The sequence below is a fragment of the Eutrema salsugineum genome, unplaced genomic scaffold, assembly GCF_000478725.1.
Source record: "Eutrema salsugineum unplaced genomic scaffold, Eutsalg1_0 scaffold_1, whole genome shotgun sequence".
NCBI classification, from domain to species: domain Eukaryota; kingdom Viridiplantae; phylum Streptophyta; class Magnoliopsida; order Brassicales; family Brassicaceae; genus Eutrema; species Eutrema salsugineum.
The window spans coordinates 3,352,354-3,367,253 of record NW_006256909.1 but is presented as its reverse complement, the minus strand read 5'-3'; the positions used below and the strand labels follow the sequence as shown (position 1 = coordinate 3,367,253).

At 37.8% G+C, this 14,900-nt stretch overlaps 5 protein-coding genes and 1 pseudogene across 6 annotated transcripts; 2 read left to right on the top strand and 4 right to left on the bottom strand.

Annotated features, from left to right (window-relative positions):
- The first annotated feature begins 213 nt into the window (after positions 1-213).
- On the top strand, positions 214-2,923 carry LOC18030256 (calcium uptake protein, mitochondrial). The gene is made up of 7 exons (XM_006412456.2): positions 214-634; positions 726-793; positions 1,047-1,270; positions 1,367-1,450; positions 1,669-1,882; positions 2,120-2,416; positions 2,502-2,923. The coding sequence occupies exons 1-7, from the start codon at positions 235-237 to the stop codon at positions 2,703-2,705; spliced, it is 1,491 nt and encodes a 496-aa protein (XP_006412519.1). The 5' UTR covers positions 214-234; the 3' UTR covers positions 2,706-2,923.
- Positions 2,924-3,030: 107 nt separating this feature from the next.
- Positions 3,031-6,333, bottom strand: LOC18030189 (protein PHOX4). Its single transcript, XM_006412455.2, has 3 exons — positions 3,953-6,333; positions 3,639-3,831; positions 3,031-3,419 (listed from the first exon to the last, which is right to left on the bottom strand). The coding sequence occupies exons 1-2, from the start codon at positions 6,093-6,095 to the stop codon at positions 3,668-3,670; spliced, it is 2,307 nt and encodes a 768-aa protein (XP_006412518.1). The 5' UTR covers positions 6,096-6,333; the 3' UTR covers positions 3,031-3,419; positions 3,639-3,667.
- Positions 6,334-7,159: 826 nt separating this feature from the next.
- On the top strand, positions 7,160-10,575 carry LOC18030188 (serine hydroxymethyltransferase 3, chloroplastic). 2 transcript variants are annotated; one of them, XM_006412453.2, is made up of 12 exons: positions 7,160-7,271; positions 7,840-8,058; positions 8,174-8,369; positions 8,457-8,631; positions 8,715-8,832; positions 8,912-9,024; positions 9,136-9,258; positions 9,372-9,476; positions 9,567-9,653; positions 9,749-9,856; positions 9,959-10,031; positions 10,133-10,575. In XM_006412453.2, exons 2-12 carry the CDS (start codon positions 7,854-7,856, stop codon positions 10,405-10,407), a joined length of 1,578 nt encoding a protein of 525 aa, XP_006412516.1. In that variant the 5' UTR covers positions 7,160-7,271; positions 7,840-7,853; the 3' UTR covers positions 10,408-10,575. The 2 variants fall into 2 exon arrangements, with proteins under 2 accessions (XP_006412516.1, XP_006412517.1); XM_006412454.2 differs by having other exon boundaries at positions 7,181-7,271; positions 7,835-8,058.
- Positions 10,576-10,742: 167 nt separating this feature from the next.
- On the bottom strand, positions 10,743-11,238 carry LOC18030187. Its single transcript, XM_006412452.1, has 2 exons — positions 11,181-11,238; positions 10,743-11,059 (listed from the first exon to the last, which is right to left on the bottom strand). The coding sequence occupies exons 1-2, from the start codon at positions 11,236-11,238 to the stop codon at positions 10,743-10,745; spliced, it is 375 nt and encodes a 124-aa protein (XP_006412515.1).
- Positions 11,239-12,285: 1,047 nt separating this feature from the next.
- LOC18030186 lies at positions 12,286-12,980 on the bottom strand (annotated as a pseudogene).
- Positions 12,981-14,000: 1,020 nt separating this feature from the next.
- LOC18030185 lies at positions 14,001-14,824 on the bottom strand. Its single transcript, XM_006412450.2, has 2 exons — positions 14,705-14,824; positions 14,001-14,388 (listed from the first exon to the last, which is right to left on the bottom strand). Exons 1-2 carry the CDS (start codon positions 14,763-14,765, stop codon positions 14,051-14,053), a joined length of 399 nt encoding a protein of 132 aa, XP_006412513.1. The 5' UTR covers positions 14,766-14,824; the 3' UTR covers positions 14,001-14,050.
- Positions 14,825-14,900: the final 76 nt, after the last annotated feature.

The window sequence follows — 14,900 nt, the reverse complement described above, 5'->3', positions numbered from 1 at the left end:
ATTTGACTTGTTAATATAAAGGCAATCTAATTATTTTTTTTTTTTGGTCAAGGCAATCTAAAATTTATCGATCCGAATTTAGAGGATTCGTAATCTATTATACGGCGTCGGTTTTTTTATACATACCAGACCCAAACTGAAACAAACGCGTCTTCGGTTCCTTTTAAATAGCCTTTATGGAAGGTTAGTTTGCAAAATCCGTTTCGCGGAATCTGCAAAAAAAAAAAGATCATTATGCCCGCCTTATCTCACTACAAAGCACTATCATCATCTCTACCGTCCGTTGACCGGTCCCTCCCTCTCATCCAACGACTCAGGAGGATCCACGGAATCTCATCTTCCTTCCCGGAACCTTCTCCCTCCTCGACTGTTCTTCCCGGCGTTAATCGGACCGTCCCTGGCGGCTCTCTCGCTAAATGGATCTCCGGGATAACAGCTGGCTCCGGCTTAGGGTTTCTGTATTGGTGCTCCGATTCTGACTCGACTTCTGGTTTGTTCGGTGGAATTAATTTATTGTCATTCGCTGATTGTTCATCGCCCTCTGTATGTGACGCAGAAGTTGGCGATCTGAAACCGAGATCGTTTATCCCGAAATTGGCATTGCCTGGTTACAGCTCCGGATTCATCTTCGGAGGTCGGCGATCACTTGTTTCTTCTATTTCAGTGAATGAATTCGGCGACGTCTTTCTCTTGATTCGATTTCTTAATTTTTTTTTGATAAACAGATGCGTATAGGAGGAAGATTTTCTTCAATTACGAGAAGCGTTTGAGATTACAAAGTCCTCCTGAAAAGGTGCATTTGAGAATTAACGATTCTGTTTTTTCTTAAGCTTTCTATTTCCAGGATTAGGTATAGAAACAAACATGGTTTGACTCGTTATTTTTTTTGGATTATCGTAGCAATTGACTGATCGTCGATTATCTAAACAAGATTTTTATTTCTTTTACCAAGATTTGGTGAAATCGTATAGATCATCTTTTGGATGATGCTAAAGTAACATAGCATTTTCCAGTAATTGATTTGGTTTATTCTGAATGGTATTTAGGTTTTCGAGTATTTTGCATCTGTACGAACAGCAAAAGGAGAATTACTGATGAAACCGGCAGATTTGATGAGAGCAATTGTGCCGGTGTTTCCTCCATCAGAATCTCATCTAGTAAGAGAAGGATATCTGACCGGGGAGAGAAATCCCGGTGAACTTAGATGCTCTCCTTCCGAGTTCTTCATGCTGTTTGACGTCGATAACGATGGCCTTATATCCTTCAAAGAGTGAGTTTCTGAACCAAATCATTACTTACTCTAGTAATTCACATTGTCTTTCCTTCTTTGGGTATTGAAATGATTTTTTTTTTTGTGGGGGAACAGGTATATATTCTTTGTGACATTACTCAGCATCCCTGAATCAAGCTTCGCCGTGGCTTTCAAAATGTTTGATACAGACAACAACGGGTGAGTAGTCGTTGAAATTTGTAATTAGATCAATCCTGCTTTTGGTAACTATCATTTTTTCTGGTCCGTTATTCCCATATTGCGATCGTGGGAATCAGTGGAGTCTCTTTTGAGTTTACGCTGAGTCATGTAACATCTGGTCAGTGCTTCTATCCACTGTAGCTTATATTTCTTTGAGCTGGTTCTGATCAAATACTGTTTAATGTCGGTTATTTTAGGGAGATTGACAAGGAAGAGTTTAAGACAGTCATGAGTCTGATGCGATCTCAGCATAGGCAAGGAATTGTCCACAGAGATGGCCTTCGAACAGGTTTACATATGACAGGCTCTGTCGCGGATGGAGGGTTGGTAGAATACTTCTTTGGAAAAGATGGCAGTGAAAAACTTAAGCACGATAAATTCATTCAGTTTATGAAAGATCTAACTGAAGAAGTAAGAACTCTTAACCTTTCAATTCCATCTATGTATTCTTGAGCTCAAGAACTTCCTTAGCATCCGGTCTTTCCCACTTGGATTTATAAGAAAGCCTTGTAGACAAGGCTTTTTTTGAGATATATGCAGGCTTAAGATAGTAGACTCTAGTTCCTGAATCAGGTTCTTTGTTTGCTGTAAAAAAACCGAGATTAACAGTTATGTGTTTTTGAAAGAGAATTACTTATCTGTATGTAGATGCTGAGGCTGGAGTTTGCACATTACGACTATAAACGAAGAGGAACTATATCAGCCAAAGATTTTGCATTGTCGATGGTGGCTGCGGCTGATGCAAGCCACTTGAGCAAGCTGCTTGATCGAGTGGAGGATCTGAGCGAACACCCGCATCTCCGGGACATCCGTATCTCGTTAGAGGAATTCAAACAGTTTGATGAGCTACGCAATAAACTTGGGCCGTTTTCTCTGGCACTTTTTGCTTATGGCCAAGCTAATGGTTTACTTACAATGACAGATTTCAAACGAGCCGCCTCTCAGGTGACTCCTCAATTCTACTCTCTATATACATTTTAGTTAGTGCCAGCAGATCTTCTTTATTGAACTTGTGCAACAAATTGAACAGGTATGTGGAATATCATTGTCAGACAATGTGATAGAGATTGCGTTCCATGTGTTTGATTCGAATCGAGATGGGACTTTGAGTGTGGAAGAGTTTTTGCGGGTTCTGCATAGAAGAGAGCGAGACATGTCACAGCCAATTGCAAAGGGACTGTGTCAGTATTTTTCAGATAGATGGAACGGTTCGAAGAACTGCTCCTCGCGGTAAAAACAAAGTAACTCCGTAAAGAAGAGACCATTCTCTGTGGGGCTTACTGATGAACTCGAGGGAATTTTTTTTGTGCTCTTGGGTTCATACGAGTGAGCCCAGAGCTTGACTACTCCACGGTTGCATTGTAAGAAAGAAATCTGAATAAATCTTTGTACAGTTGATGGACCTATGAACTTTTTTTTTGTCATCTATCTAATAATATAAATTGTAATTTATATTACAAACCATAGTCTCTGACGTAAAAGTTTAGTAGCAAGTTTGTGTGGTATGTACAATATTTCCTCTTCGTAGAGAAATTAGACCGAGACAAAATATTGGGGACTGAGCGAAACATAATAAACAATTCTGAAGATTATTGATTCTACAAGCAGTGCAGACATTCACACAACAATCACTAATTAAATTGAAACAATAAATCAGAAGATTACAGACCAATTGGCATACAAACAAAACAGAACAAAGACAAACAATGAAATAACCAATAATTTGTATCTATCTGAAGAGAAGAGAGAGTTAGCCATCTAACCTTCTTCTCTGGACTGAATCCCAGTCCCAATCAGTCTCAACCACCACATGAATACCGCAGAGGCTAAGAGTATATCCCATGGAAATTGATCTCCAACAAAAAAATATTGCTTTGGAAAGATGAGAAAAACCAAACCAAAAGGGAGGAGAGAAAAAATGAACTCCACTCCCAAACAAACAAAGTGCCTGCAATAGTAATACATTGTTGAACAGATCAAAAGATAAGCTTTCCATCAAACAATTTAACCAGGAAAAAAAACTAACAAATATATCCCTAATTCATGCTCCACAACAAGAATTTTTTGTCGATAGCATTTAATCCGTGACAAACTAACCACCTAAGATCATTATAGAAAGAGTGCCATATTTCAGGAATATGTCAAATGGATATGAGTTACTACTTACCTAGCGATATATATGAGAAGAATATTTCATTATCCAGACCCTGAAAATACGTTCTCTAAGATATCATGCAGCTTTGGGGCTCGTCTCCGGAACATTGGTTCTAGCCGGAAAGATGGGACACCAATCTGCCATCTCTTGGCATCATACATCTCATTCCATGCCTGTACTATCTCATCAATCTTGAACCCCATACCTGCGGTTATTACAAGTCTGTTATTACACACCCAATATCTGCGCGGCAAAAAGAAAGATAACACAAAACCACTGGATTGTGAGTACTCCAGAGTTTGGTATTCTTGCCACGAATTGATTACCTTCAAGTGCACTCTCGCTTGAACAATGATTCTTTACCATCACAGCTATATCAGTTGCAGAAGCTCCAGCTAGTTCAAATTTCTCAACTGCAACCTCTAAACATTCATCCCAGGTTGGCAGCCCGAGCTTATACTCCACAATAGACCGTTCATATAGCAACGAACCCCACAAGAGATTAATCTGGGAGCTCATATTAGATGCCTGCTCCACAGTTTCTTCATCTGAAGATTCGCTAAACAATCCATCCAACTCCATCTTACGCAACAGTGTTTTCTGTTTATCGAACTTTGAGATTCCGTTAAGACGACGTTCTTCCATCTCTTCCCAAATCTGCATACCCCTCTCCATGCTTTCCTCAGCTTTGTTATAGAGCTTAAGGACATCCTGGGAAACCTCACTTTCTAGGTCTACCTTGCTTTTGAGTGCATGATACCAACAAAGCTTTGCCTGTTCGAACTGTTCTTGCCCAAGTGCAAGAAGAGCTTCGTAAAAATCAGGTTTGACTTTAATCGCTGCTTCATATTTCTCTGCAGCTTTGTTGTACTCATCCCGTGTCCACACAAATGCAGCCTCAACCGCTTCTATTATAGCTTCTCTTGAGGCATCTTCAGGAAAACAGACTTGCTTCCTTGCCTTAGACATGTGAACATTACCCCAGTTAAACATAGCTAGTGCAGCCATTTCTTGGAACTTATCAGCTGCGATTTCAAAGAGCTCTTGCGCATCTTCGCCAGTTACAGCATCCTCCATTGCTTCTGAATAGAGCTTCATCCCAAGGTCATGAAGGTCCAAGTACGAATCAGAATCAAACCCGACATGATTCTTAAACAGCTGTGCAAACTGGAAAATCCAGTTCTCAAAGCAGGTAGATGCTTTGTTCGATTCCACATACTCTCCAACACTTCCATTATCGGCAACACTGCTCAATCTTTTGATAACCTTCTCAGTTGTTTCAGCATCGTTCATGCCATCATAGGTTGGTTCTTGGTCAGGGCTAACTTCTGCTATATATAATCTGAGGGAGGCAAGTTTATCACGATTAGAAGCAGCCAGCCTCAGCTCATCTGTCGTGGTAAGGGTAACCAAATCACCCTCTGGATCCTTGTACTTAATGAGGAAACCCCTTAGGGCAGGAAAGCGATCCCTGATTACGTCTCTTAAAAGTCTAACACTAGAATCCAGCGGCAATTGTGCCCACCTTATATCATCTCCATGTACCAATTTAACCGTCCTAGCAACTGTTGCCTCTTCTTTTGAGCTTCCTCCTCCTTCAACAATCTCAGAGGCAATGACCTCTTTGTCCATGACAACAACCTTATCCTCCAGCTTCCTCTCTCTTCCTGCCTTATTACCACTCTTCTTTTTCTGTCCTTTATCATTCTTGAAACTGGCTTTCTTTCCATCAATCTCAGACTTATCGCTCTTTGCCTCCTTCGGCTTATTTCCGCTTTCTGCTTTGTCTCCCTTTTCAACCTTTGGACTCTCAACCAAGGCTCTGTTGCTCTTCACTTCCTCGTCTTTTCCACCATTATTCATCTTCTTCTTATTCTTCCTCAACCTCTCCTTGACAATCTTCTTCAAACGAGCAGCGCCAACAGGCTGCACATTCACAAAGTTCTTCTCCATCTCATCCACATCAACACCTTTATCAACCAGAATCTTCTTCACCCTATCAAAGATTTCATTTGCAGAAACATTTTCTGGCTCCATGTTCAAAACAATACGAGCATCCCTGAAGGCGAAATCTAACTTGTTCAAGGCCTCGTAACAGCGAGAACGTCTAAGCAGAGCCTTACTGTACCTAGGAGAAGCCTCGAGGGCCAGATTACATTCGTTAATCGCGTTCGGGTACTCACCTAATCCCATTTGCATATAGCAAGAGGCCATGCTGGTTCTCAGGTAAGCTACATCGATATGATCCTTGGGCAAGAGCTTCACGGCTTTGTCGTACCTCAACATCGCTCCTTCGTTGTCGCGTTTCTGGAACAGCTTGTTCCCTTCTTCTTTGAGCTCAAGTGCTCGGCTAATGAAAATCTCCATGTCCTCGTCGAAAGCTCTCGAGGCAGAGCGATGGTAGCTTTTCCCAGACTTACCATCCTTTGGCGTCTCCGGGTTTTTCTTCTTCGCCGTCGGCTTCCCCATTGGAGGTGAGGCTATTTTCCGGGGAAAAATTCAAGAAATGCTTAAAATCGAAGCTCAACGATGAAGCTAAGCAGAGGAATCAAACAGAGAATTCGAAAGTTTTTAAAGCAAAAGCTACTATTGACCGATCGTGGGAAGGAGCAGCAGCGTTGCGTTTATGTACCCAAAAATGATTTGCTGAAATTTCCAGGAAACACGACACGACTCTGTCTCTCTCTTCTGTGGAGGTGGAGTGAACCCTAATCCACCAATAAAATAGTGTTCACGAAATTAATATAAAAACACATTGTTTGTTCTTATTAACAACGATAATGGGATTGGGACAGGCAAAAAGTCTTCGTTTTGTTTTGCTGGAAAGATGGCAAATCTTCCAACTTTAATCAATTAAAAGAGTGTTCAATTAATTAATGGGACTTGGCTTGCTAATTAATTTGTAGTTATTTTCCTTTATATAGCTAAATACGAAATGAAAATTCAAACTAAAAAAAAAATGATTTGCTTATCGAGAAAGAGAATTACTACTAAATTTTCATTCCGTGCATACGTAGAGATGTTTTATCTTTTTACTAATTATATTTTATAATATAGTTTATATATTTTTATAGATATATATTTTTTTAAATAATAGAAATTTTTATTTAATTTTATATTTATATATATTTAGTTTTTAGATTTAATTTTTAGTATTAATATGATCATAATTATAAAAATATTACATTTATAAAAAATGAGTGACAAAAATAAATCAATAAAGACAAAATAAATCAACAAAGATCAAAAATAATTCATCAAATACAAAATAAATTAACAAACATAAAATAAATTAATGAAGATCAAAAATAACTCAACAAAGATAACATAAATCAATATAGACAAAATAGATCAACGAACGAAGAATAAAAATAATTCAACAGAAACAAAATAAAAAATAATAATAATAATAGTTAATTCCATCCAACATTATTTTTGTATTTCACTACGTACATTTCACCGTGGAAATAATAATATTATCAGATGACCAAAAAAAAAGTAATAGAAAAGAAAAGCAAAAAAAATTAAGAAAAGAAAAGTAAACAGCAAAAAGGGTTTTAAGTCTTCTTCTTCTTCTCCTAACCGTATCGGGCGTTCGCTGAGGTTTATCGACTGAGTCCCCTCTTGTCCGACGCACTTCATCAGGTAAAACCTGATTTCAACTTCTCTTATTTCTCTGGTTTATTCGAATTCAGCTGTTTGATCCTCCAATTCCATGGATTCATGTATTCATTAAAAAAAATATCGGATTTACTTCCCCACTCACTTCTTTTGATTCTGTTGGTGAAAGAAGCAATCCTTGGATATAGTTCATTAAAGGCAGAAGCTTTTAGTGTATAGCTCACATATTTCTCAATAGTGACCACTGTGATTAGTTCATGTTTTAAGGTTAGCTTTCTCTGTTTTCGGAGAAGCAGTAGAGTAGCAGAGATGTTGTACATTATAGGGTTAGGTTTAGGAGATGAAAGGGACATAACCCTGAGATGATTATACACAATGTTGTGTCTGATTTCGCTCAGTTTGCTGATATAATTGTAGCCTTTGTTACGTCTTTACTTGTTTCATTAGAGAATAGAAACAAACTGCTCTCTTTTGGTCGCATTGATTAAATCTAGTTTAGCATTTTCTCTGTCGAATTATCTTTATACCAAATAATTGAGAAATACATCTCTGTATATTGTGTTCCCGTTACATTTGAATTTTTTTAGTGTAGGAGTAGAGAAAAAAATGCAAGCTTGTTGTGGAGGTACTTCAATGGGGTCTATTCAGCAACCTGGACGGGTTCAAGGACCTGTCTTTGCCCCAGTTATGTCTCCGGTGACCAAATTTTCTCAGCAACTGAAGTTCAATTTTCCAAGACCTTGCCGTTCTTCTTTTGCTGAAAGAAGCTTGAGAGCGGCTTCAATGTCGGCACTTAATGCCGAGATGAGCAGTAAGAGAACTTTGTTTTCATTTATGATAATATATGATGGAAACGATTATCTATCTATTCTATGCGTTGTTTTGATTTTTGTTTTTTTCCGTTTAACTGTGACTGATATTTATAGGCAAAGAAATCCTTTTTGAGGACTATGGTCTTAATGAAGTTGATCCAGAAGTCCAAAAGATTGTCACAAAAGAGAAAGATAGACAATTCAGGAGCTTGGAGCTCATTGCATCCGAGAATTTCACGTCCCGAGCAGTTATGGAGGCTGTTGGATCATGCCTTACCAACAAGTATTCCGAAGGACTGCCTGGTAAAAGGTAATGAAGTATGTTAGAATGGTCTTTTGTTCTTTTTGTTAATCATCTGCTAGATTTTATAGTCAGTCTCTGCTCCATGTCTCACAGGTATTATGGTGGCAATGAGTACATCGACCAGTTGGAGACACTTTGCCAGAAGCGAGCTTTAGCAGCCTTCCGCTTAGATTCTACGAAATGGGGGGTTAATGTTCAGCCCTTATCTGGTTCACCTGCAAACTTTGCTGTGTACACCGCCATACTTAGCCCTCATGATCGAATCATGGTTAAGATCTTTTGCTCTCTTCACCTCATCGTTTCTTTTGTGTCTGAGATATTGAATATTCGTGGCTTGTATTGAGTATTTAGGGTTTGGATTTACCTCATGGTGGTCATCTGTCACATGGGTTCATGACTCCCAAAAGGCGTGTATCTGGAACTTCAATATACTTTGAGTCCATGCCTTATCGACTTGATGAATCAACAGGTGGTGCATTTCTTGTGATATGGTCTCTGCCACTATTTTTTGTATGAGGCTATTTCCTGATATCTGAATATATGAGCAGGGATTGTGGACTATGATATGCTCGAGAAAACTGCTGCACTTTTCCGACCAAAGCTTTTAATTGCAGGAGCTAGTGCGTACAGCCGAGATTTTGACTATCCTCGCATGAGGAAGGTAAAACCAACCTGATGCTTGAATGTTTGCTTTATGGTTTTTTGGTCTAGTTTTGGCTTTCGGTAGCATCTGATATATCATTTATCTCACAGCTTGTTTGAATTTTTGAAGATTGCAGACTCAGTTGGTGCTTTTCTGATGATGGATATGGCTCATATCAGTGGGCTTGTGGCTGCTTCTGTGGTAGCCGATCCTTTTGAGTATTGTGATATTGTTACAACAACCACTCACAAGGTATGTATGTCGTGGAATCTGAAACACAAATTCCATCCGGATTTAGAGACAAAAAAAAAAGAGTTCTCTGATTGACCCAAAATCTGATAGTTTATTATACTTTGCTATTTCAGTCTTTGAGAGGTCCGAGAGGTGGCATGATCTTCTTCAGGAAGGATCCAGTTAATGGGGTTGAACTTGAATCTGCCGTTAACAATGCTGTCTTCCCTGGTTTGCAGGTTGAGATAATCACCATCCATTCGAGCTCTCTTTTTTGATAATGTTGCTTTCGACGTCATTATAATTTGTGTTGTGCTGTATGTTTCTAGGGTGGCCCTCATAACCACACAATTGGAGGATTAGCAGTCTGCTTGAAACATGCACAGTCGCCGGAATTCAAGGCTTACCAGAAAAGAGTACTCACCCTTATATACCTGGTCAATATTTAGTTCTTGTGCACGTGATAGATTCTGTAAATTAAACTTGTCACAATCTTTTGTTGCTTGTTTAGGTTGTGTCTAACTGTAGGGCTCTAGCTAACCGACTGGTTGAACTCGGGTTTAAGCTGGTTTCTGGTGGCAGCGACAATCACCTGGTTCTTGTTGATCTAAGACCATTGGTAAGTTCTTTCTTATAAACTCTATTATTAGTGGCCCCAGCAATGGACTCTTTTCTCAAACCAGAGTATCACTTATCAATCCAATATTTGTGCTATGGTTAGGGCATGGATGGTGCTCGGGTTGAGAAAATCTTAGACATGGCATCGATTACCCTCAACAAGAACTCTGTCCCAGGTGAGCCTCATTCCCTTATTCTCGGTTTTGTTTTTCCTATTTGAAAAGATGTTGTTAGTCAATTTGAAAAAAGTTGGTGTTTGTGAAATGTGTGAAAACAGGTGATAAGAGTGCGTTGGTTCCAGGAGGAATAAGGATAGGATCGCCTGCGATGACGACAAGAGGGCTCTCAGAGAAAGACTTTGAGGCGGTTGCTGATTTCATCAAGGAAGGTGTGGAGATAACGATCGAAGCCAAGAAGTTGGTGACGGGATCAAAGCTTCAAGAATTCACCAAGTTTGTGACTTCTCCTGATTTCCCACTGAAAGGGAGAGTGGAGAGTCTTAAGGATAGAGTCGAATCCTTCACCTCCCGTTTTCCCATTCCAGGCGTTTAATTTTTATATAAAAAAACACATATAAGTCGTGTTGTTGTATCTTTTCATTATTATTATCAGCATCGTTGCTGGCTTGTCCCAAGTTTCAACGCTGTTATTTATATCTTTAGCAAATCCATAATAGTGAAAAAACAAAATTTAAAATAAAGTTAAACCAGAGATTTTCCCGTTTGATTCTTCTGCATATTCTGAAACTCACGTTTCAGAATAAAATAAAAAAGAACAAAACAAGAAGCGTACATTGGGTTTTTGAGCAAAAAAAGAAAAGATCTTGTTGCTTAAGATGCAAGAAACCTAATTATCTTATCTAAAAGATAAATGTTTTGTTACAGAAATCAGTTCTTGCAACTTGGGTCGACCGTAGAACTAGCAGGTCGGAAGATGTAAGGCTGGCCGGCGTAAGTGAACTGAGCAGTGGCACCAGCTGGCAAAGCTGCTCCATTAATCAGAAGGCACGTGTTTCCTTGTGGGTGAAGCAGCCATGGCTCGACGGGCTTCACAGGAGCAAACCCTTGGCAAGAGAGAGTTACTTGCGACTGAAGACAGGTGCAAGTGTTGATCACCGTCACTTTCCACTCCGATTGTCCAGCGATTTCTCTCCCAGTCCTCACGGTTCCGATCTGGATATCACCGAAAGTGCAGCGGCACATTCCTGCATGTGGGTAATTATTGTTTCATTGTTAAAAATATCCTTGTAGCAGAAAAGTATTAGAAAGATAAATAAAAGATACATTCCAAAATAATACAATAGTTTAGATATTCGACTACATTACCTTGAGTGACCATAGAGAGAAGAAGAAAAACAACAAAATACTTAAGAGCAAACGCCATTGTGATTGTGATATGTGTTTCTAGAGATGAAGAATAAGAACAGAATCGGTCAAATTTATACATCCATTGCATACGTTTAACTATATTGCTGCCTTAATGTTGAAAGATACGTTCGTATGTTTAAAGACTGTAGACACAGTACAAGTAAAATGTCTAAAGAAAGAAGTAAAGTGTTTTAATTAGAAAGAGCTTGATTCTCTCTATTTTTTTGTAACTTGTTTTTATAAACCTCCCACACTGTATTCACTTAATTACTTTTTTGGCTGGTCAACGAATCTAAAAATTCAAATTTCATTTTGAATTACAAGTATTTGAATTTTGGAAGGTGTTTTTTCCCTTTGCTATATGTGGTCATTGCCTATCAAGATTTTTTTTTTTGGTCATTGCCTATCAAGATGAGTACGTATTACGTAACGTTCATTACCTGAATTCTCAGATAATTAAATGGGCAGAATTGATTTGAGCCTTCCTTCTAGACTTTGGATTCATTTGATTATGTCTCAGTTTTTCCGGTAATTTCTTCTAAAAAAACCTTTTAATTCCCACCTTTTCATAATCATATAACCGCATGAAAATCTGAGTTTTAATCATATAGCCCCATGAGAATCTGAGTTTTAATTAGGGCGGTCCAGATTAAAATTATTGTGTCCTTTTTCCTTTAGCCTTGTTAAAAGGTCGATGCTAATTCTTTGACCGTAGGGCCGCAATGCTAATAAATTTATTTGACAAAAGGGATATTAATTTATTAAAATCTTCGTGCATGCAAAATATTTCACAACTATATTCTTTAGGTATGCAAGATGGTTTTGAAAAGGACAAAAAGTAGTAAGGGAACAATGTTTTTCATTTTTGTCTTATATTTCCAATTTTCCCATAAATAAAAAGAAAAAAAAAACGACTATCTTTATTAATCATAGGCTAATGATTCCGACAATATTTAAGTATTAAACATCAGTTTCATATGCTAGCTCAAGTAACTATAAACTAACACGAACAAAAACCGAATTAATTAAACCGAAACAGTACAGGTAGAGAATAATTAAGTAATTAAGAGCAAACGATGACGCTGTCGAGGACCTTGAGATCGAAGCTCGTGTCCCATACGTATTGGAAAACGAAGTCAACATGGGGCATGGTGAAATTACCGGCGTTGAGGAGACACATGTCACCGGATTTCGACAACACCGAGGTATCGACGGGCGTGACCGATTGAAAACCGACACATGACAACTTCGTGTACTGGAACTTGCATTGACAAGGGTTAGTCACCGGCCCTCACTTCCCACTCCGGTTTGTTCTGAACCAATTTTCCGGTTTTTGATTGTTTCACTGATAGATCATTTAGTTGACAGTTCCCATCCCCTTCCAAAATTTCCCAAGGGCAAAAAAAAAACATATTATTATTATAGCATATGCATGTATATATATGTTGCTCTAGTCAAACAAGAATTGGCATATGGATTTAGAGTTATAGTTATCATATAGACAATCTAATTTGGGATCACGTAAATTAATGGCCGTTGGATTTGTTTTTTTTTTTTTTGCTCAATTATATGGCCGTTTGATAATAAGACAAATTAAAGAATATGTGACGACCGACGACTAGCGGTAATATATTTTGTCAAAATTTGATATAACTATACAATTTTGAAAATATAAGACAGAGTCTGTATGTTATTACCATGGATGATAAAGGCGAATAAGAGAACGAGGCAAAGAAGTTTGCAAGCGTTTGGTGCCATTTTTTTTTTATTTTGGAGTTTTATCAGATTATTTAGGAAAAGGTAGTAGATATGAGTAATATATATATATGACTGCTCAATTTTGATGTCAAGTATTTTATAGGGAGGCATTGGGGTCTTATGTGAAGTCTTATTTCCACTAGTTATGGGATGTTTGTTAAAGAATCGAAAAGAAGATAGAAGACTTATAGTATGGAAAATAATTAAATAGTGCGAGTTATTCATTTTTTTTTCCTTTGTTTTCTTGAAAGGTCGCAGCTAACTGTTTGACCGCAATCTGGTCATGATGATGGAATTACTGATTTGAGTCAAAATTAGTTTGGTAAGAAAATCCGAAAATGAGAACAAAATGATTTTACTGGAGTAAAAAAGCTATAGTGTGGAGACAGAAAATATAGAATTTCAATAACTTGTCAATTATCTCAAAACTCTTACCAAAATTGACAATGTTGATTATTTCAGTTCTCTCCTTTTTTTTGGGTATTCTCGGCAAGACTTTGATAACTTGTAAAATACTTGAAGAAGTATAAACTATTTAGCAAGAATGATATCTTCATCAGATCCGAAATTCCATTCCATAAATGCATAAGATACAAAAATATTGTACTTAAACCCACTTTGATCATCTTTATTAGTCTCAGAGTAATTATGAAAACCCATCATCAGTTTCATGTGGTCAGGTAAATAAAACTTCTTCGTGAGTATTACACGCGAAACCGTTGCATGACTGGTAAATATAACGATACAAAGAAACCGAGAGTACACACAACATAGGTGATAAGGTCACGAATCACGATCGAGGACTTCTCTAATTAAATTTGGTTGCCGAAAACATCAAATAAAATTACACGCAAACTGGCTGACCGTCGAGCTTTGAAACAGTTACCAAAAAAAAACGATATGAAAAACGAATATTTTTTTTTATTAATCCTCAAGCTAACGACTGGGACAAGATTCATGTAAAGTATATCATCCATAGTTTCATGTGCTCAAGCTAGTAACTAAACTAGCATGAACCAATCCAAAACAGAATTAAAACATGAACATTTCATGTTTCGGGTAGAAAAATTTTAAGGGCAAACAATATCGGCGTCTAGGAGCTTGAAGTCGGAGCTAGTGTCCCATACGTAAGTGAATACGACTTCTTCGCGAGGATGGATGTAGAAACCGGATCTGAGGTAACACACGTCACGTACATGAGTGAACGACGCCGACGGGTCGATGGGTGTGACCGAATTGAAACCGACGCATGACAACTTTATGTAGTGCAACCGACACTCAAGACAAGGGTTCTTCACTCTCACTTCCCACTCCGGTTTGTTCTGAACTATTTTTCCGGTCTTCGATTGTTTTATAGATAGATCACTTAGATGACAAGATAGATCATTTGGATGACTATCCCCATACCCTTCAAATTTTCCAAAGAAAACCAAATATGCTTATTTTCCTTTATATAAGAGTACAAAGGAATAGATAAGAAATAAATATAACATACTACGTGTTAATTTTATGTTCTAAGAAGAACGTAAAGTTTTAAACTAGATTTACTATATATATACATTGGATATGGAGTTATAGTGATCACTGATCATATAGATGAATTAGGACTAGGTAATTGTTTTTGTTTTGTCAAAAAAAAAAATATTACAATTTGATAACAAGTCAAATTAAGAACATATATACGAAATTGCACCATCATATAATTGTTTTATATAAAAGGATACCTTGGGCGACGAAGGCGAGGAAGAGAATGAGGCAAAGGAGTTTGCAAGCGTTTGATGCCATTGTTTGATCTCTTTGGAGTTTTATCAAATAATTTCTGGAAAAAGAAGTATTAAACTTATGACTATATGTGGCTGCTCAAATGTGATGTTGAGTATTTATAGGGAGGTATAATTGGGGTTCATTTGTATAATAGAA